At 40.7% G+C, this 25,966-nt stretch overlaps 1 protein-coding gene across 1 annotated transcript in view; it reads left to right on the forward strand.

Annotated features, from left to right (window-relative positions):
• The window catches only part of ZNF414 (zinc finger protein 414), a 69,838-nt gene extending 47,630 nt beyond the window's left edge, over positions 1-22,208 (forward strand). Inside the window, exons 6-7 of the mRNA XM_056570591.1 lie at positions 2,920-3,072; positions 21,832-22,208. Of these exons, the coding sequence (XP_056426566.1) occupies positions 2,920-3,072; positions 21,832-21,896 (218 nt within the window). The 3' untranslated portion in view covers positions 21,897-22,208. The remainder of the gene's footprint in view (positions 1-2,919; positions 3,073-21,831) is intronic.
• The last annotated feature ends 3,758 nt before the right edge of the window (positions 22,209-25,966 follow it).

Below are 25,966 nucleotides of genomic sequence, written 5' to 3' on the forward strand. Positions count from 1 at the left end.
TTAAGGCCCAAATGGACAGAGTCCTTAAGGGGTTAAAGGGGTTACCCAGGGAAAAAATAACTTTTTATATATATATATATATATATATATATATATATATATATATATATCATCTTGCTCCAGAACGTTAAACAGATTTATAAATTACTTCTATTAAAAATCATAATCCTTTCAGTATTTATGGGCTGCAGAAGTTGAGTTGTTCTTTTCTGTCTAAGTGCTCTCTGTTGACACCTGTCTAGGGAACTGACCAGAGTAGAAGCAAATACCCATAGCAAACCTCTGCTACTCTGTAGTTCCCGAGACAAGCAGAGATGCCAAGATGCAGAGATGTTGCCAGACAGAAAAGAACAACTCAACTTCAGCAGCTCCTAATTATTGGAAGGATTAAGATATTTTTTTTAATAGAAGTAATTTGCAAATCTGTTTAACTTTCTGGAGCCAGTTGATATAAAAAAAAATAAATAAATAAAGTTTTCTCCTGGAATACCCCTTTAACCTGTTGGGGACAGAGGGTGTACCTGTACACCCTCTACCCACTGGCTAATAGACGGGACCCGTGGCTAATAGCGTGCGGCACTGATCGCGGTGCCGCGCACTATTAACCCTTTAGACGCGGCGTTCAAAGTTTAACGCCGCGTCTAAAATGAAAGTAAACTGCTCCCGGCTAGCTCAGTGGGCTGTTTGGGATCGCCGCGGCGAAATCGCGGCATCACGAACAGCTGTAGGACAGCAGGAGGGTCCCCTACCTTCCTCCTCGCTGTCCGATCCCCAAATGACTGCTCATGAGCAGGCAAGCGGCAGAATCATTGATCAATGGTTTCCTATGTGAAACCAGTGATCAATGATAAAGATCAGTGTGTGCAGTGTTATAGCCCCCTATGGGAGCTATAACATTGCAAAAAAATGGGAATAAAGATCATTTAACCCCTCCCCTAATAAAAGTTTGAATCACCCCCCTTTTCCCATTTAAAAAAAACACAGTGTAAATAAAAATAAACATGTGATATTGCTGGTCAATGGCGTACGTGCAAAAAAATTCAAAAGTCCAAAATAGCTTATTTTTGGTCACTTTTTAAAATCATGAAAAAATGAATAAAAAGCGATCAATAAGTCTGATCAATACAAAAATGCTACCACTAAAAACTTCAGATCATGGCGCAAAAAAGCCCTCATACCGCCCCGTACGCAGAAAAATAAAAAAGTTATAGGGTCAGAAGATGACAATTTTTAAACAATTTTTTTGCATGTAGTTATGATTTTTTCCAGAAGTCCGACAAAATCAAACCTATAAGTAGGGTATCATTTTAATCATATGGACCTACAGAATAAAGAGAAGGTGTCATTTTTACCGAAAAATTTACTGTGTAGAAACGGAAGCCCACAAAAGTTACAAAATGGCGTTTTTTCTTCAATTTTGTTACACAATTATTTTTTTTTTCCGTTTCGCCGTAGATTTTTGGGTAAAATGACTGATGTCATTACGAAGTAGAATTGGTGGTACAAAAAATATGCCATCATATGGATTTTTAGGTGCAAAATTGAAAGGGTTATGATTTTTAAAAGGTAAGGAGGAAAACACGAAAGTGCACTGCTGCCATCCTCTCAGCTGATCAGGACCTTGCTTTTTTTTTTTCCTACGGGTGTCCGGATCGGCCCCACTGAGCTACCGAATGTTTTAACGGGAGCACGACTAGGGGATAAGTGTACACCTAATGTCCTTAAGGATATTAAAAAGGCCTCTGAATCAGAAAAGGAGCAGTCTGATTGGCTGCTATGGGCAACTGCACCACTCTTCTTCCCAAATATCTCCTTGTTGACCGTGCCCACAGTTTTAGTGACTTTTCAGAAGTGCCAAGAGATGAGAAAAGCTGCAAATTTGTTGTCTTCATTTGCTGTCAAAAACTGGTGTAAATTGCCCAGTAAATTTGGGCTATTGACCTTGAAAACAAAAGAATATATGGACACAAGACAATGACCAATCATAGACACACCACTGCAGATAATTATTAAAATAATTTATTATAGACAATATAAAAAAAACTTACCACCATAACTATACTAAGCTAGGTAACATGATAACAGTATATTAGTTATCACTATATGTTGTATGATTTTAGACGTTTTTAGAGAGATGTAAATAAAAACTAAACCCCATAAGAAACCCTTTTAAATTGAATAAATTATTGGGCACCTACACAGGCCAAATAGCATTTTCATAGGTCTTGTTATGTTCTAACAATCCCACATACACTAAGAGACACACCAATTAGGTTTTACAGATGCAATAAAATCACTTTTACTTCGTATAAATGATAAATAAATACAAATAGATATCAAAGTATGAAAATATGAAAACTCACAAAATTGTGCAAAACAGTGCCAAGATGTTGAAGGGGGATGGGGTAACAGGTGAGTGTCTAACAATGTCAGCGAACAACGTTATAGGAGCTGCTTAATGACTGCTATTACTATAAATGCCTCAATAGGTAATGTTGGTCACACACAAGGATTTGGCCAGGATTATTGAACATTAAACCAAAAATTATATGTTGCTACAATTGGATGGATTTTCACAAGCCTACAAAAACTGTAAGCCTGCATTTCCACTTTGCAGTTCTTTTGGGAAAACTACCACTTTGAAATTCCAATAAAAAATATTGTTACATGGAAAACTACCACTGCAGATTCTGAGCCAAAGCCAGAAGTGTATTTCAAAGGAATGGGAAATAAAAAGAAAGAAATTATACTTCACCTTCCTACAGAATCCAATTCTGGCTTTGGCTCCAAAACTACCAAGTGAAAACACAGCCTAAAACAACAACAAGTAGGACGATAAAGAATGTAAAGCAAAAATGATCATATATTGTAGTCCACAATTGATACAACAGCATTTTTATATTTCTTGCTTCTTTCCAGGCCATACAACCAACAGTCGCATTATTTGGGAGCATACGCGAGACAACTACAGGTGTATGCTATGTAACTTTTCAACTGCAACTAGAGACCAAATGAATAAACACATTGAGTTGCTTCATAAGAATCCTTCCTCAACAAGACTGGATGAAATAGGTTTGTGACTGTTCTGAGTACTTGGATGGTTAAACACAGTTCTTATTGGAGCAGAAAACAGTGCAGACAGACACAATGTGAGAAGAACTATTGATTATGTTGCACCATTAATTAGGTTCAGGGGGGTAAGAATGAATGTACTGTATTACGTGCAATAAACTTAAAGAGTAGCTCCCACCATTTAGCTATATTTTTTTCCTATCCCTACCTATTGCTAATCTATATGAAAGAAAGAATTTCCAGAGCAGGATACAATGCAACAGGTTCTTTATTCCGGATCACATGGAATGCACAGAAAACACCAACGCATTTCGAGTCAAGCTGGACCCTTAGTCATGGCATCCGGAATAAAGAACCTGTTGCATTGTATCCTGCGCTGAAAATTCTTTCTTTCATATTGCTGTGCGGACCGGGAACACTGCCGGTCAATCCGGGCGCAGGTGTGAGCATTCAGCAGAGGAGAGCCGTCAGTTCTGTTTTATATTGCTAATCTATCACTAACCCCTCCTGCCTTTAAAAAAATAAAATCGCTACCTTCTAAACTGTTATCTTGGCTTCTCTTATACTGCTCACTCTGGCTGAGCAGAAAGCCGACCTCCCCAGTAGGCGCGAAGTCACTGATGCCTGCTGGGCGCCAACTTCCGCCCTAACCTCATCTATGCTGCGCTCCTGTCAGAAGCACGCATAGATGATCGGCCAATAGCACGGAAGGCTGCACCGGGGTCTCCTCTTCCCTGTTTAGAAGTTCATGTGCTACCCAGGGAGGAGGAGTATAGGAGCATCGCCAGACCTGCCGTGCAAGATTTCCCTGCAGAGACCTAGGACCGATAAAGTTCCTAAAATGGTTTGTATATAATGGGGAAAAAAAAGAAAATATATAGAAAAAACCCCAGCATGTGCAAGATTTCCCTGCAGAGACCTAGGACCGATAAAGTTCCTAAAATGGTTTGTATATAATGGGGAAAAAAAAGAAAATATATAGAAAAAACCCCAGCATGTCCCATTATGCCTCTGTATAGTTTAGCAACAACTGGAGGCATACTGTTTTATAAACACTGAGGACTATTCATCAGTGTGCCTCCAGCTGTTGCTAAATATGAACTCCTAGCATACCCATACAGCCAATAGCTGTCTGGGCATGCTGGGAGTTGTAGTTTTGCAGCAGCTGGAGGCACCCTGATGATTACACATGAGTGTTTCTCAAACAGGATGCCTACAGCTGTTGCAAAACTACAACTCCCAGCATGCCCGTACAGCCAACAGCTATCATGTCATGCATGGGATTGTAATTGTGAAACAGCTGAAAGCACACTGTTCAGAAAACACTAATGGCATGGATATATATACTATGCTATATATCCATGCCAAGAGTGTTTTCCTAACAGTGGGCCTCCAGCTGTTTCACAATTACAACTCTCAGCATGCCCTGACAGCTATTGGCTATCCCTGAATGCTGGGAGTTGTAGTTGTGAAACAGCGTTAGGCATCTTATTAGGAAATCTATCATGGCATGTATATACAGTAAAATAGAATAGAATATATATATATGCACACACACACACAAAAAAAAAAATATATATATATATATATGTATATATATACTAACATACTATATATATATATATATATATATATATATATATATATACACATGCCATGAGTGTTTTCCTAACAGGGTGCCTACAGCTGTTTCACAACTACAACTCTCAGCATGACCTGACAGCTATTGGCTGTGAGGGCATGCTGGGATTTGTAGTTGTGAAACTAGAAGCAGGATCTTAGGAAAACACTCAGGGCAGGTATAGATAGTTTAGCAGATAATTTTGCCACAAAATCATATGACCCCCCCCCCCTTGATAAATGCTTGTTTTTATAGTTTTATTTACCTCAAGTGAAATTAGACCTAAAATCAGACTTACCCCAACAGGACATGTACAGTACTGGAGCATTAGCGCGGCACTGAGATCCAATGCACGCAGCCCTGGCATTCACAGCGCTGGCCCCTGCCTGTCTGATTGATCGGTCCGAATTCAGCTGTGACGTCACAGCAGGCTGCAGCCAGCCACTAGGAGAGAGACCCCCTAGTGGCTGGATTTCAAATGACAAATACAATATTTTAACCACCCAAAAAATAATTGATGTATATTAGAGAGAGATATGTTGTAGTACATACATACAAAAACATTTTAAAAAAAGTTCATGACAGTTCCCATTTAAATTGTTACTGTTATTTTTGACAAGTTTACTCGGTGTCATAGCCTATGTGATTTCTGACATATTTGAAAATCTATTCAATTAGTGAAAATTACTCCTTACCTAAAGTCTTGGTCAATAGGTGTCTCACTTTCCTGCAAACTGCTGGGCACTTTCTATTGTTAGGAGAATTCTTTGTCTAGCAGCAGAGATAAACTAAGTTGGGACATGGAAAGTGGGATAGTTAGTAGCTAGTTCAAGGGTAGCTTAGCTAGTTCAAGCCTGGATGCATTCTGAGCCTATCTGCCTCCTTTTGAGGGTCCACGCTGTGCCTAAAAGATAAAATCGAGGCTTCCTCTTATCTCTGATCACCCATAAATTACTGGGAAGTCTCCCTTGTGTAGCTTATCAGTAGCAGCAGTTTATTGCTTAGACCAGGACTGCTTTTGTAATGTAACCCCTTCCTTACTGTAATACCCTTTCCCTTTAGCTTGACATCAGTATTCCATTGCTTAGACCAGGGCTGCTTTTGCAATGTAACCCCCTCCTTGCTGTAATACTGTTACCGTTTTCCTTTCTGCTCACATAGCACCTTGAAAATCCTTACGTGCCATCTATTGTACTGTACTGTAAACCATCCCGCTGCTAGCCAGTTAAGTCCAGTGCACTTTCTCCAACACTATGTTATGAGAGAAGTAGGTGCACCCCTCCCTGTTTCACAGGTTTTTAAATAGATAGTGGATCCTGCATGTCACCCAGTCAGAGGCCATATGCCCAGCAGAGGTGAGTGGATTAAACATGTTAGGGTGCCCTTCTGACAAGAGGCCATCTCGTGGTGGATGGGGGACACATTTTGATTCAAGAAGTTTTGATCCATTTTTCGACCAAGAATTCTGCTGCAACCTTCCTTTTTGTATTGCTGTCTGTAATTAACCAGGGAAGTAAGGGAAAGGGAGTGCATATTTGAGTTCTGCTTGCAAGTAGTTGAGCTGTAATTCTGCTTACTTAAATGGAAAGAATGAGAAATAGCTGTTCACCTTGAAAAGGACTATCAGGAACTGAATAACAGCCCTGAGAGCCATATGGTTAGTCTAACAAAACCATGCAGGTTTTTAAAAGGCATTATTTTACCCTATCAAAAATATGTAATGACCACACTTGTTCATTTGGCTTTTTTTTTTAACTTCATAGCACATTCAGATATACAAATCATGGATATTTTGCAGCAGCAAGTATGGTGGTGGTTTATGTTGATTGTTTCCAACATCCTGTCTGCTCTTCCTGTATTTTAGTCATCTATTAACCTACCTAAATGTGATATTGCCATTTCAGTGTGTGGTACTACTCCTGTTATCTTGGGGTCACTTTTAGATCACAGATCTGTCATTTCCCATATTCAATCACTTGCATGCTCATGCCATTTGCATCGGCAGCCGGCATCGGGAGCTCGTGACATCATAGCCCTTCCCACTCATGATGTCATGCCTTGCCCCCACAATGCAAGTGTATGAGAGGGGGCTGCTGGCACGCCCCCTTCCATAGACTTGCATTGAGGGGGCGTGGCATGAGGAGGTGGGGTTATGACGTCATGAGCTCCCGGCTCCAGCTTTCGGAACAGTTTGTTCCAAACACTGAGCAGCAGAGTACCCCTTTAATTAACATCTCCATAATCCTCCCCTATTATTTTTACTGTGAATACAGGCAAAACCCTATGTTACTCTCATAAATTGTCATCTTGACTACTGTAACTCTTTAGTAACTGGTCTTCCACTTTCTGAACTCTTCCATCTCTTCCACTTTCTGAACTCTTCCTGAATGGAGCCAGGCCCATCTTTCTGTCTAGCCTTTACACCAATGCTTCTAACCTGTGCCAGTCACTACACTAGATGTCCATTTACTTTCTGATACAAGATAACCTTCCCGCCATAGCAAATTTTTTATTTATGCCATCCGAGGGCTTTTTTTTAAATTGACATGGCTGTATGAAGGGAGTAAAGGTTGTATTTTTTATTATATTTTTTTTGCACCATTTGATGGATTCTATAATTTATTGAGAAGCTTTTAGGCTGTGTTCACACGTTGTGGCTGATTACTACATACATTTTTTGCAGTGAATGGCCACAATCGCAGTAAACATATTGTGTGTTTTACCGCAATTATGTTAATTATTTAAATCACTGTAAAATAGTTACATGGTTTGTAAGGTTAAAAGAACGACAAGTCCACTTTGTGCTTAGCAAGAAGAAGGATAAAAAAAATTCCTTCTTGACTTCAATATGGCATAAATCTAGTATTCATAACTTGTAATAATGTATTTTTCCAGAAAAAACATCCAGGCCCCCCTTTTATTTATTGAGTCAGACATCACATGTGACAATATGTGACAGTGAGTTGCACTGCTCTTACAGTAAAAATCCCAGTCTGTAATGATGTACAGGGTGGGCCATTTATATGGATACACCTTAATAAAATGGGAATGGTTGGTGATATTAACTTCCTGTTTGTGGCACATTAGTATATGTGAGGGGGGGAAACTTTTCAAGATGGGTGACAGGGTGGTGACCATGGCGGCCATTTTAAAGTCGTCCATTTTGAATCCAACTTTTGTTTTATCAATAGGAAGAGGGTAATGTGACACCTCAAAATTATTGGGAATTTCACAAGAAAAACAATGATGTGCTTGGTTTATTCTTTCATGAGTTATTTACAAGTTTGTGACCACTTATAAAATGTGTTCAATGTGCTGCCCATTGTGTTGAATTGTCAATGCAACCCTCTTCTCCCACTCTTCACACACTGATAGCAACACCGCAGGAGAAATGCTAGCACAGGCTTCCAGTATCCGTAGTTTCAGGTGCTGCACATCTCGTATCTTCACAGCATAGAGAATTGCCTTCAGATGACCCCAAAGATAAAAGTCTAAGGGGGTCAGATCGGGAGACCTTGGGGGTCATTCAACTGGCCCACGATGACCAATCTACTTTCCAGGAAACTGTTCATCTAGGAATGCTCGGACCTGACACCCATAATGTGGTGGTGCACCATCTTGCTGGAAAAACTCAGGGAACGTGCCAGCTTCAGTGCATAAAGAGGGAAACACATCATCATGTAGCAATTTCGCACATCCAGTGGCCTTGAGGTTTCCATTGATGAAGAATGGCCCCACTATCTTTGTACCCCATATACCACACCATAGCATCAATTTTTGTGTTCCAACAGTCTTGGAGGGATCTATCCAATGTGGGTTAGTGTCAGACCAATAGCGGTGGTTTTGTTTGTTAACTTCACCATTCACATAAAAGTTTGCCTCATCACTGAACAAAATCTTCTGTGTAAACTGAGAGTCCCGTTCCAATTTTTGTTTTGCCCATTCTGCAGCACCTGAAACTACGGACACTGGAATCCTGTGCTATCATTTCTCCTGCGGTGTTGCTATCAGTGTGTGAAGAGTGGGAGAAGAGGGTTGCATTGACAATCCAACACAATAGGCAGCACATTGAACACATTTTATAAGTGGTCAGAAACTTGTAAATAACTCATGTAAGAATAAAGTTATGCTAAAACCAAGCACATCATCTGATCTGACGAAGAGGGGATTCGGCCCCTCGAAACGCGTCATGTTCTGGTACCTGTCGTTAAATGTTTGTGCTGTTTTATGGAATAAAGAAGTGTGTTTTGAAATACACTCTGGACTTTCTCCCTCTGTGATTGAGAGGAGTAATCTAGTGACCGAGAAAGAGCGCCGGGTACACCGTATTTTGAAACCGCAGGCTGCAGTATCCTGCATTCCATTTTTTTCTTGTGAAATTCCCAATAAGTTTGATGTGTCACATGAACCTCTTCCTATTGAAAAAACTAAAGTTGGATTCAAAATGGCCGCCATGGTCACCACCCATCTTGAAAAGTTTCCTCCCTCACATATACTAATGTGCCACAAACAGGAAGTTAATATCACCAACCATTCCCATTTTATTATGGAGTATCCATATAAATGACCCACCCTGTAGATGACCCCCTTTTGGTCATGGTTACCAGCCTTAGTATATAAAGATCTCTGTGCTGTCCCTTCATATATTTGTACATTGTGATCAAATCGCCCGTAAAACGTCTTTTCTCCAAACTAAATAACCCTAAACTTAATCTGTGTTGCTACATTTTTTACAGAGATTTAGACCATTGACAAAATGCACTCGATATTTGTTGCAGTACTGCATATTAGCTGCAACGTGTCAAAAGTTATTTATAGGGTGAAATAAAGGAAGAAAATACATTTTTGCCATCTTGTTAACTTTATGGTTAAATGGTGTGATATCTTTATTCTGCAGGTCAGTAGAATGACAGTGATAACAACATTATTATTATTATTATTTTTTTATTTTTTGAGTAGTTAAAACTACATAAAGGAAACTGACAAGCTGGTTAACCTGCACCCAGGATTAACCAATACACAGGGTTATAGTGTGGGTAAACCAGATTAAAATAATGTATTACTCACGCTGATCTTTTGTCCATTTCTGGAGATAGACGCTATATTATCCCCCTATATGCAATGGAGTTGGAGCCGGTTTTATAAGCTCTTCATGCCTGCTCACCTCAAATATTTATCTTAGTCTTCACCCATATGAGCGCGAGGTAAGCAGGCAGGCATTTAGGAAGAAAGGGGGTTAATAAACAATGGGTGCAAATATAGCGTCTATATCCGGGATGGGACCATATAATACATAACTTTGGTCCAGTTTACTTGCACTATAATAACCCTGTGTAACCACCTGTCAGTTTCCCTTTAATGTAAGTATTTGACACACCTATTAGATTTTCGCCATCATATTGTGACACCCATAATCTTTATATTTTCCTGTCAATTGGGCTTATTTTTTCAAGGTGAGTTGTCTATTTAAAACATTATAAAACCACCCCTACCCCTCGGGACTTACTGAAAAACCACAAAGCTGTCCACAGTGTTGTATCTCCCTATAACTCTCTCACCTATGTTTACCAACATACCTAGGTTCTATGTTCTGCCAACCATCTAACTTATTCCTTAATCTGACCTTCCCACTTACATCTTCAAGACCTGGAAATATATTCCCTGGACAATCATATTAATTCCCAACTTCCACAGTTTTAACCCCTTAAGGATCCGTTTTTTTTTTCCATTTTTGCAATTTTGTTTTTTCCTCCTTACCTTTAAAAAATCATAATTCTTAAAATTTTGCACCTAAAAATCCATATGATGGCTTATTTTTTGCATCACCAATTCTTCTTTGTAATAACATCAGTCATTTTGAGCAAAAATCTACGGCAGAACGGGGAAAAAAAATAATTGTGCGACAAAATTGAAGAAAAAACGCCATGTTGTAACTTATGGGGGCTTCCGTTTCTACACAGTACATTTTTCGGTAAAAATGACACATTCTCTTTATTCTGTAGGTCCATACGATTAATGATATCCTACTTATGTAGGTTTGATTTTGTCGTACTTCTGGAAAAAATCATAACTACATGCAGGAAATTTATACGTTTAAAATTGTCATCTTCTGACCCCTATAACTTTTTTACTTTTCTGCGTATGGGGTCGGTATGAGGGCTCATTTTTTGCACCGTGATCTGAAGTTTTTATCGGTACCATTTTTGTATTGATCAGACTTATTCATTTTTTCATGGTATAAAAAGTGACAAAAAAATACTATTTTGGACTTTGGAATTTTTTTGCGGCCTCACATTATAGAACGGAAGGGGTCTCAAGACGTACAGGTATGCCCTGGGTCCTTAAGAGGTTAAAGGGAATGTGTCTCCTATATTTTTTTTTCCTGATTCATTTTTTGTTCTTTAATATGCGGGCTGCCATCTTGCATGTGCTATTTATAACAGCATTTTGTGACATGCTTTACGGCAGAACCCATGGACAGAGGACAATGGATAGAACTTGTCCCATTCAGATGAATTGCAGACTTTATTGAGCATTCTCTGTGACCTTTTCAGAAGTCATCCTAAAGGGAGGGGGAAGTTGTTCTCTGAGCAAAAAGCTATTGTACAGTATGTATCTATCTAACTGGTGTCACATTTTATTGTATTCCTTCTGTGCCGTCAAAAAAGGCATTACTGGGAAAATATCTGTAGAGAACAGTAAGATTTAATGGATTTTTATAAAATATAGATAGACAAATGGAAAATAAAAATAAAAAAATCACCAAAAATTCTTAAAAAATATGGTTAACCTAAAAATCGATTTAAACAAGAGATCATTCTCTAATAACACATTCCCTTCATGTGTGCACTAAAACACATCTTTTTAGACAAGATTATCACATTTACCTCTCTGTCTTCCTTCCTTTGACAACCCCTCCTCCATTCACCAGTGTCCTCACACTCCTTTGGCTCTATTAGATTCATGTCTTTGCGCACACAGATACTGGCTGAATGACTGGCTCGTGCAGCATGTGTACTACCCTATTTTATTTTTATAAAAGATGGCTGGACCATTGTACAAAACAATCTTATTTACCTCGTACCTTGTATTACCCCATTTCCTCATAGATTGTAAGCGCTTGTAAGCAGGGCCTTTACACCTATTGATAAAAGTAAATTGTTTATTAGTTTATTATTATGTAATTTTGTCTAATTTTGTTTGTACATGTACCCTCTGTATTTTAATGTGTTTCAGAATATGTTGGTGCTATATAAATAAAGATTATTATGTTGATGTTTTTTTTTTATCATTTGTTTGAATTGAAACCCACCTCAAACAAACTACATAGTAACATAGTTGCAAGGTTGAAAAAAGACAAGAGTCCATCAAGTTCAACCTAGTACCCAACTGTGTTGATCCAGAGGAAGGCATAAAAAATTTTTCCCAACTCCAATATCAATCAGAATAATCCCTGGATCAACTTTCTATCCACATCAATCTAGTATCCATAACCTGTAATATATTTTTCCAGAAAAACATCCAGCCCCCCCCTGAACTTGTTTATTAAGTCCGACCTCACAACATCATGTGGTAGAGAATTCCATAGTCTCACTGCTCTTACAGTGAAGAATCTCTGATGATGGTGAAACCTTCTTTCCTCTAGGGGTAGAGGATGCCCCCTTGTCATGGTTACCAGCCTAGGTATAAAAAGATCACTAGAAAGATCTCTGTCCTGTCCATTGTGATCAGATGGCCCCTAAAATGTCTTTTCTCCAGACTAAATAACCCCAAGTTTGATAACTTGTCTTGGTCCTGTAATCCTCCCATATCATTAATGATCTTTGTCGCCCTCCTCTGCACCCTCTCCAGTTCAGCCATGTCCTCCTTATATACAGGTGCCCAAAATTGGACACAAGACTTTATATGTGGTTTGAGTATTGATTTATACAGAGGCAAAACTATGTCCTTGTCATGTGCCTCTATGCCTCTCTTGATGCATCCCATGACTGTTAGCCTTGGCAGCCGCTGCCTGGCACAAATCACTAAAGTTGAATTTACTGTCCACCAATATCCCCAAGTTCTTTTCTGTAGTAGTATTACTTAATGTCTTATTATTTAGCACATCATTGTACATTTCCTTTTTATGGCCCAAGTGCATAATTTTACATTTATTCACATAAAATGTAATTTATCATGTCTGTGACCAAGCCTCCAGCTTCACCAGATCCCTGTAATACTATGTTATTATCCTCTGTGGTGATCACCCGACCCAACTTAGTGTCATCTGCAAATGTTGTAATCCCTCTACAAGGTCATTAATAAATATACTGAAAAGAAGTGGACCCAGTACTGACCCTGGGGTACCCCACTAGTAACTGTCACCCAACCAGAGTAAGATCCTTTCAACCCCACCCTCTGCTTCCCATCACTGAGCTCTTTGCATCCCAGCATCCTCATTTTATGTACTAACCCTTTGTGTGGCACAGTATCAAATGCCTTAGAAAAATCCAGATAAACAACATCCTAAGCTTCAACCCAGTCCATTCTATAAGTGACCTTCTCATAGAAGCTGATCAGCTGATAAACCCATGTCGGCGCTGGGTTCACATTACGTTTTAAGCAATACGGGACAGTATACGGCTGAGGGGAAGTGAAAACCGGATGGTCCCGTATCCCAGCCGTATCCGGCCCGCATGTAATGCATTTCAATGAGCCGACCGGAGTGAAACGCTGACTCCAGTCGGCTCATTTTGGCCTCATATGCGGTTTTCTCACCTGAACTAAAACCGTAGTACACCACGGTCGACATTTTTCCGCAGTTTTGGTTCTCAAGTCCTCAGACAGTTCTCTTCTCCTCTTTCTGTCCATGCTTAGTGTGGCGCACACACAGACACACAATGCAAAGGCTAAGTGAACTTCTCTCCTTTTTATCTGCTTTCAGGTGTGATTTTTATATTGCCCACACCTGTTACTTTCCCCAAGTGAGTTTAAAGGACCATCACATGCTTGAAACAATCTTATTTTTCCATGGCCGTCACACCCCCTCCCATAGACTTGTATTGAGGGAGAGGGGTGTGACTTCATGAGGGGTCGGGGCTGTGATGTCATAAGCAACTGGCGCCAGCTCCAGAGTTCGGAATAGTTTGTTCCAAATGCTGAGCAGCAGAGTACCCCTTTAACTGAAGAATATATAGAGAATGTGGCAGGTGGAATTTGGCAAATGGTCCATGTTCAAAAAGGCTAATATACAGAAAATTTCCGGCCGGACGTTCCACCAACAGAACATGCCTTCACTAGGACCACTCGGAAATGCACCATCTCATAAAACAGCAGTGCATTTCTGTGTGGACTCCGCAGAAAGAATAGACATGTCTATTCTTTCTGCAGACTTCAGAATCAAGATCAGATATTTCTGCTGCGGAATTTCCGCCATGTGCTCAGTGCAGCAGAATCACATTAAAATCAATAGGACTTTGCTGCAGCAGAACATCCATTTGGAAGATTCAGGCGGTATTATGCTGCATTGCTAATATGTTAATTTTACCCTTAGCACATGGGAGGCGAGAGCTGGCATTCCAAGCATCAATTCCTCCATCTCCGGAGGGGGCAAAGAAAGGGAAGCTCGATTTACCAGCTACCATCGCTATTGAGCACAGGTGAAAATTAACATTCTAGCAATGCAGCATAATTAGGGCCGCCATCAGGGGGGTACAGCCAGTACCTCAGTAAGGGGCTCGGGCCCTAGCTGCACCCCTCTGCAGCCCCACCACAGAAGCAGGAGACTGCTGTTTAAAGCGGTCTCCTGCTCCCAAGGGTGGACAGAGGGGGCCCGCCGCTACCAGAGACATTTTTTTCTTTAAATCTGTGGCATGCAGGCCCTGTAATATCAGTGCAGGGGCCATAGCTGTGCTTACTGTCAGGTTGGAGGAGAGCAGAGAGGGACGCCCCTCCCCCTCCTCACACTATTGGTGGAGTAGGCACATATGCTTTGTGCTTCCTGCTCTCCACCAACAAGCCTGACATCCGGTGGCTACTGAGATGAGAAAGACTTCCCATGCTCACAGCTGGGTCCTGCCCATCAAAGTAAGTAACTTTCTGAGGAAGGGAGGTTGCAATTTGGGGATTAGTGGAAGGTAAGTAGGCACTACTGCAACAGCTGAAAGCACCCTGTCTGAGAAACAATGAGAGAGTGCCTATTTACCTACATTTCTTTGTTTCTCAACCAGGGTGCCTCCAGCTGTTGCAAAACTACAACTCTCAGCATGTTTTTGGCTGTGTGGGCATGCTAGGAGTTGTAGTTTTGCAACAGCTGGAGGCAACCTATTTGTAAAACACTTATCTATCTATCATCTGTCTTTCTCATATCTACTGTATTTATCTATCTCTCCCTCTGACCTACCTGGGGGCACTATTTTCTGGAGGCACTAACTACTGAGGGAACTACCAACTTATGGTACTACCTACTAAGGGCATTACCTACCTGGGGGGCACTTTTTACTGGGGGCATTGCCTACCTGGGAGAATTACCTACTACCTACTGAGGGCACTACCTACTGGAGGCACTAACTACAACCTAGTGTGTGTGGGGGGAGGGTATAACTTATAGGGGAATTTCCTACCTACATACTGGGGCCACTACTTAATAGGGGAGGGGAAATTATCTACCCACCACCCTATCCCTCTACCTTTTCCCCCAACCCACTTAACTGCTTCCTTATACTATTCATTCATTCATTCATTATTTAGGGAACTTAAGGTAGGAAACATGTGGGAAATGTGCAGAAAAAGTATGGAGCCTAATATGTATGTTATCTTGCAGATTCTGTGAAGATGAGTCATGGTTGGAAGGAGACTTCATAATGGTCTGAGCAACCAGAGAAGTAAAGGAAAGAGAACGACTCCAAGAACACGCCTCCTGTGAGTCAGCAGATGCAACTGCACTGTAATCACTTATACAGTCTGCAGTGCCTGTGTAGAGCCTGGGTCATTACTATGTGAGCTTTGTATGGGGGGGGGGGGGGGGGGATATTGGTCTATGTTCAGTGGTTTTATTTCAATCACTATGTGGTGGTAATCTTAGTGGTCCTGGTGTAGTGGTATTATTTTCACTTTTATACTGGTATTATTATTGGTAATATTGGTCTCAGTATACAGGATTTGGTCAGTAACAATATGATGGCAATATACATCCAAAAAGCAGAATTACAGCACAACTCCAGGAATCCAGTCTTTCAAATCAGGGCTTAAATTTTATTGCACCATGTAACAAACAGTGCGAAGTTTTGGCATACAATGCCTTTATCAAGCATTCATAAAGGCATTGTATGCCGAAACGTCGCACTGTTTGTTACATGGTGCAATAAAATTTAAGCCTTGATTTGAAAGACTGGATCCCTGGAGTTGTGCTGTGATTTAACTCTTTGGATGTATATTGCTGTTCCAATGAGTAGAAAAAAATAGATGGGCGATCCAGCAATTCCATATAAAATAGTAAACTTTGTTCCAAACGCTAAAACATGTAGAACAACACTTCACCTAGTCAGCAACACCCCCGCAATAGACTCGTTTCGACTCATTCATATTCATATGAAGCGTGGCCAAGCTTGGATCCGTGCAAGACCAAAGGGAGGTGAGCTGAAAATAACTTGCATTGTTTGCTATATTGCTGCTCCAGCCTGGCAAGCTGGTTTGTCGCTTGCACAACCAAGGATGGGATTAATATTGCTGTCCTTCCCTTTGAATTGCAGTATGATGAGAATATGTATGGTGAGAATATTCCTCCTTGTATACTGGTATTATTGGTAATTTAGGTCTCAGTATACAGGATTTGGTCAGTAACAGTATGATGGTAATATGTATGGTGATAATATTCCTCTCTGTATACTGATATTATTGGTAATATTGCTCTCAGTATAAAGGATTTGGTCAGTAACAGTATGGCGGTAATATGTATGGTGATAATATTCCTCCCTGTATACTGGTATTATTGGTAATTTTGGTCTTAGTATACTGGATTTTGCCAGTAACAGTATGATGGTAATATGTATTGTTATAATATTCCTCCCTGTATACTGGTATTATTGGTAATATTGGTCTCAGTATACTGCATTTGGTCAGTAACAGTATGGCGGTAATATGTATGGTGATATTTTTACTTAGGTTCACCAACTGTCAGATTCCCTTTAAGGCTGGGTTCACACCTCGTTTTGTACTTACGGCTCCCGTATACGGCTGGGAGGAGATGTCGGCGGGGCTTAATCGCAGCGCCCGCACTCAGCTGTATAGGGCAACCGTATTTAATGCATGTCTATGAGCCGACCGGAGTTAACCGCAGCCTCCGGTCGGCTGCGTTTTCCGCCGTATGCGGTTTCCCAACCGCAGGCAAAAACGTGGTCGACCGCCTTTTTGCCTACGGTCGGGAAACCGCATACGGCCGAAAACGCAGCCGACCGGAGGCTGCGGTTCACTCCGGTCGGCTCATAGACATGCATTAAATACGGTTCCCCTATACGGCTGAGTGCGGGCGCCGTGATTAAGCCCCGCCCACCGCTCCTCCCAGCCGTATACGGGAACCGGAAGTACAAAACGAGGTGTGAACCCAGCCTAACGGGGCATATTTGCAGGTTTTAGAAGTTTGCCCGCAGAACCATGCAGTCTTTAACAATCAATCTGATAATTGTGTGAATTGGAGGTAAAACTGCACATCAGCATGGTTGTTGGCCTAACTATAACCACTGTCTATAACTCATTCTTAAAGGAGTACTCTGGTGAAAAACAAGTGAAAAAATTAAAGTTTTTAAATCAACAGGTTCCAGAAAGTTATACAGATTTGTAAATTACTTCTATTTAAAACTCTTAATCTTTCCAGTACTTATCAGCTGCTGTATGCTCTGGAGGAAGTTGTGTAGTCCTTTCCAGTCTGACCACTGTGCTCTCCGCTGCCACCTCTGTCTGTGTCAGGAATTGTCCGAGCAGGAGAGGTTTGCTATGGAGATTTGCTCCTGCTCTGGACAGTTCCTGACATGGACAGAGGTGTCATCAGAGAGCACTGTGGTCAGAGTTGAAAAAACTATGCAACTTCCTGTGGTGAATACAGCAGCCGATAAGTACTGGAAGGATTTACATTTTTATTAAGAAATTTTCATGTAACAACATTTAAACTAAAAAGCATTTAAACTACTAAAACAGGACAGCAGTGAAGAAGCATTAAAAAGCTATAGAGAAAAATGTTAAATATGTAAAAAAAAAAAAAACAGAAGCCGCAAAAATAGTGACAGAAAGACTCCTTGCCAAAGAGAGTAAAACTCACCCCAAAATGTTCTTTAACTATATAAATAACAAAAAGATCAAAAGTGAAAGTGTTGGCCATTTAAAAAATGATAAAGAAGAAATTATAAACGGGGATCAGGAAAAAGCTAATATATTAAACAAATTCTTCTCCACTTTATTCACCGAGGAAAATGAAATGGCAGGGGAAATACAGCGGGATAAGGTAAATGCCCCAGTACAGGTCACCTGTCTAACCCAGAAAGAAGTACAGTGCCGCCTTCAAAAAATCAAAATAGACAAATAACCAGGTCCAGATGGCATTCACCCCTGTGTTCTAAAGGAATTAAGTAATGTAATAGACAGACCCCTATTATTTATTATTCAGGGACTCTATAATAACATGGACTGTTCCCCAGGACTGGCACATGGCAAATGTGGTGCCAATATTTAAAAAGGGGTCAAAAGGTGACCCCGGGAATTATTGGCCTGTTAGTTTAACCTCCGTTGTATGTAAATTGTTTGAGGGTTTTCTATTTATGTTTGAGGGATGCTATTTTGGAATATCTTGATTAAAATAAACGTATGGCCCCGTATCAGCATGGATTTATGAGGGATCGGTCCTGTCAAACTAACCTGATCAGCTTTTATGAGGAGGTGAGCTCCAGAATGGACCAAGGGCAATGGCTGGATGTCGTATATCTGGATTTTTCCAAAGCATTTGATACTGTGCCACACAAAAGGTTGGTGCATAAAATGAGAATGTTTGGACTGGGGAAAAATGTGTGCAAGTGGGTAAGTAACTGGCTCAGCGATAGGAAACAGAGGGTGGTTATTAATGGTACTTAATCTGATTGGGTGACTGTTACTAGTGGGGTACCACATGGGTCAGTCTTGGGTCCTGTCCTATTTAATATATTTATTAATCACCTTGTAGAGGGGTTGAATAGTAAAGTAGCAATCTTTGCAGATGATACTAAACTCTGTAAAGCGGTTAACACTATAGAGGACAGTGCACTGTTACAAATGGATCTGGATAGGTTGGAGGTTTGGGCTCTGAAGTGGCAGATGAGGTTCAACACTGATAAATGTAAAGTTATGCACATAGGGAGGAAAAATCCGGGCTGGGATTATGTATTAAATGGGAGAACACTTGGGACGACTGACATGGAAAAGGGCTTAGGGGTCTTAGTTAACAGTAAATTTAGCTGTAGTGACCAGTGTCGGGCAGCTGCTGCTAAGGCAAATAAAATCATGGGTGCATCAATAGGGGCATAGGTGTCCACGACAAGGAAATAATTCTACCGCTGTACAAATCACTAGTCAGACCACACATAGAATACAGTGTACAGTACAGGGCACCAGTGTACAAGAAAGATATAGTGGAGCTGGAGAGGGTTCAAAGACGGGCAACCAGAGTAATACGGGGAAAGGGAGGACTACAGTGCCCAGAAAGATTATCAGAATTAGGGTTTAGTTTAGAAAAAAAAGAAGGCTTAGGGGAGACCTAATAGCTATGTATAAATATATCAGGGGGCAGTACAGAGATCTCTCCCATGATCTATTTATACCCAGGACTGTATCTATAACAAGGGGGCATCCTCTATGTCTAGAGGAAAGAAGGTTCCTACACCAGCCCAGACGGGAGTTCTTTACTGTAAGAGCAGTGAGGCTGTGGAATTCTCTTCCGGAGGAGGTGGTCATGGTGAACTCTGTAAAAGAATTTAACCCCTTAAGGACTGAGCCCTTTTTCGCAATTCTGACCACCGTCACTTTAAGCATTAATAACTCTGAGATGCTTTTACCGATTATTCTGATTCTGATATAGTTTTTTCGTGACATATTCTACTTTATTTTAGTGGTAAATTTTTGTCGCTACTTGCATCCTTTCTTGGTAAAAAATCCCCAAATTTGATGAAAAATTAGAAAATTTTGCATTTTTCTAACTTTGAAACTCTCTGCTTGTAATGAAAATTGATATTCCAAATAAATTATATATTGATTCACAAATACAATATGTACACTTTATGTTGGCATCATAAAATAGACATATTTTTACTTTTAGAAAAAAATTAGAGAGCTTCAAATATAGCAGCAATTTTCAAAAATTTCATGAAAATTGCTAAATCTGAAGGGACAGATGTTACAGAACTACAACTCCCAGTATGCCTGGGCAGTCTAGGCATGCTGAGAGTTGTAGTTTTGCAACATCTGGAGGGCTACCATTTTGGCACCACTGTAACAGTGGTCTCCAAACTGTGACCCTCCAGATGTTGCAAAACTACAACTCCCAGCATTCCCAGACAGCCTTTGGAAGGGCAGCAATAAATATCGTTTACTGCCCCCTTCCTTCCCCCCCGTCGCTTCCCTACCTGCGCCGCTGATCTCCGCAGTCTCCAGCGATGATCTGCGGTCCCCACAGCATCTTCTGCACAGGTACAGGCCGCCATCTTCTCCCCCCGTTCTGCTGGACATCCAGGGGTGGGCAGAACGGGGGTTTCCATGGAACTCATTTCTGACTAATGGCAGAGGATAGGAGGAGATCGCAGCACTGCGACCTCGCTCCTATCCCTCAGGATGATCGGGGCTGTCACTGTCAGCTCCGATCATCCCTATTTTTCGGGCGATCGGGTCACCAGAGACCCGATCAGCCCGGAATAGGAGAAAATTCCATGTCTGAATTGACATGCGATTTTCTCTGATCGCCGACATGGGGGGGTCTCAGGACCCCCCTCGGCGATGTGCCGGGATGTCTGCTGAATGATTTCAGCAGGCATCCCGGTCCGGTCCCCAACCGGCTAGCGGCGGGGACCGGAATTCCCACGGGCGTATCCATACACCCTCAGTCCTTAAGGACTTTAAGACGGGGGCGTATGGATACGCCAGCCATCCTTAACAGGTTAAAAGGGGTCTGGATGCATTTTTGGAGAGTAATAACATTACAGGTTATAAATTTATAACTAAATTTATAGGGATAGAACGTTGATCCAGGGATTTATTCTGACTGCCATATTTGGAGTCGGGAAGGAATTTTTCCTTCAAGTATGAGTTTTTTTTTTGCCTTCCTCTGGATCAACTCTGTAGGGACTCACTAGGGACATAGGTTGAACTCGATGGACTCTGGTCTTTATTCAACCTTATGAACTGTGTTACTATATAACAGACGCACTCGGCACTAGTAGAGTTAAATGATCCACCCCTTCAAACTCACTATTACTCCCTATACCGGCAGTTTCACTGTGACTCGTGGTGCTCACTGGATCTAATTATGCAGTCCATAGAAATAGTCAATCAAGAACATAAGCCAGGGCACTCACCATTGTCTTCATTATGAAGAAGTGACCACGGTGAGTGCTCTGGCCTATATTCTTGATTGAATATTTATATAGAAGTAATTTACAAATCTGTATTACTTTCTGGCACCAGTTGATTTAAAAACTTTTTTTTTCCCACTGGAGTACCCCTTTAACAAGATTCCTTGTGGAATGTCGTCTGTGAAAAAGTACAACTCCTAAAACATCCTAAAGGTCTGTAGCTGTTAGGACTTACAAGGTTTTGAAACTGAGTGATGATACTGACCAGCCTGCGGCTGCACCTAGATGACATCTCAGTCAAGCTATATATTAATAAACTGGATGTGCAGCAACTGCATTGTACTGTGTTCCTCTCGTGTTGGGGGAGACAAGAATGCGCCAAGCAATTAACTGGCTCTCCAGAGTCAGTCCAAGCCTGCTTGAAATATGGCAGGCAATACCGTTAGTGGTCACAGCCCCTTTAAAGTTCTAATTCTTTTGTCCTGCATTTTCATATAACATTCTCTTTTTATTGACTTTTTTAAATTTTATTTTTTTCAAAATATCTAAAAATGTGCTCTTATTTTCTTTTTTCAGATTATGACGTGGGTCTTCTTTCTTTCCACTCCAAGCTCCCTGGAGAAATGGAATACAATCTCTAATCCTAAATACGACTACTAGCATCCTGTCTTACAGCCACTGTCTTTGTATGCAATGGTCTAGTTAAAAAAGTTAAAAGCTTTTAAAACTGATACCAAACAATAAACATCAGAATGTATGCTTTTGTAGAGAAGACCTTAAGACAGCACATTTATCAAAAGAGTTAGATGTTCTTGCATTGCGACCATGTGCGGAAATAATAAGGCTGTATGTGGCTCATTCTTTGCAACGTGATCTGTATTTTTTGTTTTTATTTTTTAATTACATTAGCTTACCAAAAATCTGCAATTCTACTGTTTTTTTTTTTTTTCCCCCCATGTACGCCATTCACCGTGCAGGATAATAAACATATTTTAATAGATCGGACATTTACGCACGTGGCGATACCAGGTATGTTGTGTATATATTTTTTATTTAGATTAATTGAAGCCCCCTATAACACAAATAAATAATAAGGGTACCCATGGCAGATTTGCCACAGGGGAAAATCTGCAGCAGACTCCATTAAAGTGAACAAAATCTGATGAGGATTTTCCGCTGCGGAACATAACTTGCAGCAAATCCGCTTATGTAAACATGCCCCAAGACAATTTTAAAAACTTATTACTGCTTGTGTTCCTCTACAATCTTTTAAGATAATAATTCAGACATATACATAATAGTGAAAAAAATTATAATAATAATAACAATGTAAAAAAGAGACTTCCCCCCAAAAAACTATGTTCCGCAATTCATACCTGAGCATCATGTAAAGATCTGAAGTGCCAAATATTTAATACATACCAAGAAGGACCCACATAATAATCAGAGCACCCCCTAGCTATGGCTCTGTCATTACATCTTACTGCACTTATACAACACATGCATGCCTACACACTGACCACTTACATAAACACATATATGCATGTTCATGACACATGGACACACAATCGCCACATATTCACACATACAACACGCCGCAGACCCCATTGAAGTCAATAGGGTCTGTGGCGAATTTTCAACAGTGGAGATTGTTACACTGAGCCCTTTGGGTGCGTTCACACGCGCGGATTACCTGCAGAATTTTTGCATTGTATTTGCAGTGGAAAATCCACAGCAGATGTTGCTACCATTGACTTCAATGGGTCAGCAGAAAATTCGCAATAGAGGCAAATTTGCAGATTTTCCTTCTAACTCTCTGAAGTCAATGGTAGCAAAAACCGCTGCAGATTTTCCGCAGCAAATGCGCTGCGTAAATTCCACAGGTAATCCACCCGTGTGAACATACCCTAAGAGCTTTCTGAGGTGACACCTATTAAGACTAAACAACAATGGATGAAATGGGAGCTGCACTTCTCTTCCCTAAGCGCATTAAGGGTTCATTCCCACACGGCGTATTTGCTGCGTATTTGCTGCTGCGTATTTTACTTTCTCTGTTGAAGTCAATGGGTAGGAAAATACGCAGCACCAAATACGCAGCAAATACGCAGCAAAATACGCCGTGTGGGAACGTACCCTAAAGGGGTATTCCAGGCAAAACCTTTTTTATATATATATATATATCAACTGGCTCCGGAAAGTTAAACAGATTTGTAAATTACTTCTATTAAAAAATCTTAATGCTTCCAATAGTTATTAGCTTCTGAAGTTTTCTGTCTAACTGCTCAATGATGATGTCACGTCCCGGGAGCTGTGCATGATGGGAGAATATCCCCATAGGAACTGCACAGCTCCCGGGACGTCATCAGAGAGCAGTTAGACACAAAACAACAACTCAACTTCAGAAGCTAATAACTATTGGAAGAATTAAGATTTTTTAATAGAAGTAATTTACAAATCTGAGTATATAGATATGTGTAGCTCAACCACAAAAAATTAGCGAGGTTAACTAAAAGCTCTCCCCCACAGAGAGATATAAAAAAGTAATAAGAATCGGATATTAGTCCTCAGCTCAATATCAAAAAGATTAAATGGTGGATGTCTGGTATCAATAATAGAGGAAAAAATTGATATATAAAAATTAGTATTTAATATGTATAAAATAGTGTGTTCCCGCAGGGCCCTACGGTGGCGCACAAGTGGTTAAAAGATACAATAAGATATAAAAATGCAGTAAGTTGTTACACTACAGAGCGAACATATATGGTACTAATAACACTCTTAATAACAATGTATCTATTATAGCTGCCAGCCGTATAATGATACACTGGATGATACTGTTGCATATGGTGCTACACTAATCAGAATGGTAGTATATCTGGTGTGCACAAAAATAGAATAGGAACGTTCCTCCTGGAAAGAAGATGGCTTGATGTCAAAGAAGCCTTCTATGCAATAGATATACAAAATTTCCTGTAAATGGTAAAGATGACAGTCCTATAGATGGTGAAGTTGTGTCCTGTAAAATAGATCCTAAGATTGTCCTGAAAAAATGTCCTGTAATATAATCATATGCTGTAACAAATATGACATACAGATCAGTTTGTATGATGGATATTGAAGCTAGATCGCTGTTGCCGGTTTCTCCACTCCACAATCAAGTGGCCTGCAAATTAAATATGATAGCTGGCACAATTGTGCCACTCACCGCACCGCTGGTGGACAGGTGGACGATGGTCAGATGCGCTCTAGCCGGGGCAGCGTGATGGTCGCAGGATGTGCAGCCGCTCTCACCGGCGAGCTGTCCCTTGGCGTCAGGTGTACTCTAGCCAGGGCGGCGTGATGGTCGCAGGATGTGCAGCCGCTCTCACCGGCGAGCTGTCCCTTTGCGTCAGGTGTACTCTAGCCGGGGCGGCGTGATGGTCGCAGGATGTGCAGCCGCTCTCACCGGCGAGCTGTCCCTTGGCGTCAGGTGTACTCTAGCCGGGGCGGAGTGATGATCGCAAAGTATACAGCCGCTCTCACCGGCGAGTTGTCTCTTGGCGTCTGACGTAAAAGGTCAGCTGATGGCAGGTCAGCTGACCTTGTGCGGGAGGCTAGTTAGTACTGAATGACGTTGGATGTCAATAGTACGTGCCGATAGAAGTATTATTCCAATGGTGGAGGGTTCTGTACCGGTTTAACAGATGGATTTCGATGCAAGACCATGTAGTAGGTGGATGATGGATGATAAATAGATAAAGTCTCTCCAGAGATACTGTCCAATAAGTGCTTGTATAACCGCAGCTGTAGTGTGAACTGGACAGATATGCAAGGGCTCAATCACAGTCACCATTCATGGTACAGTGAGCCTTAACACCCCACAGGTTTTTGATGACTTTTTGTTAAAGTCAGATGTGTAAATACATTTTTATGTTTGTTTGTTTGTTTGTTTTTTCACTAAAATGCATTTTTTTCCCCCAAATTTCAAATTTATACAAGGGGGTAATAGGAGAAAATGCCCCCCCAAAATTCATACCCCATATGTGGATGTAAAGTGCTCTGGGGGCGAACAACAATGCTCAGAAGAGAAGGAGCACCATTGAGCTTTTGGAGAGAGAATTTGTTTGGAATGGAAGTCAGGGGCCATGTGCTTTTACAAAGCCTCCAAGCTGCACATGTGACCCCATGAGATCCAGGCAGGAGCAGTCAAGCACCGATAACACTGATCACAGGAGTGTTAATACACGCCAGTGATCAGGATGAGAGATCAGTGTGTGCCGTATTATAGGTCCCTATGGGACCTATAACACTGCAAAAAAAAAAAAAGTAAAAAAAAAAGGTGTTAAAAAAGGTCATTTAACCCCTTCCCTAATAAAAGTTTGAAACACCCCCCTTTTCCCATAAAAAAAATAAGACAGTGTAAAAAAAAAAACATGTGGTATCGCCGCGTGCGTAAATGTCCGAACTATAAAAATATATCATTAATTAAACCGCACGGTCAATGGCGTACACGTAAAAAAATTCCAAAGTCAAAAAAAGCGCATTTTTGGTCACTTTTTATACCATTAAAAAATTGATAAAAAGTGATCAAAAAGTCAGATCAAAACAAAAATCATACCGATAAAAACTTCAGATCACGGCGCAAAAAATGAGTCCTCATACCGCCCTGTACGTGGAAAAATAAAGTTATAGGGGTCAGAGGATGACATTTTAAAACGTATACATTTTCCTG

The sequence above is a fragment of the Hyla sarda genome, chromosome 1 (assembly GCF_029499605.1).
Source record: "Hyla sarda isolate aHylSar1 chromosome 1, aHylSar1.hap1, whole genome shotgun sequence".
NCBI lineage: Eukaryota > Metazoa > Chordata > Amphibia > Anura > Hylidae > Hyla > Hyla sarda.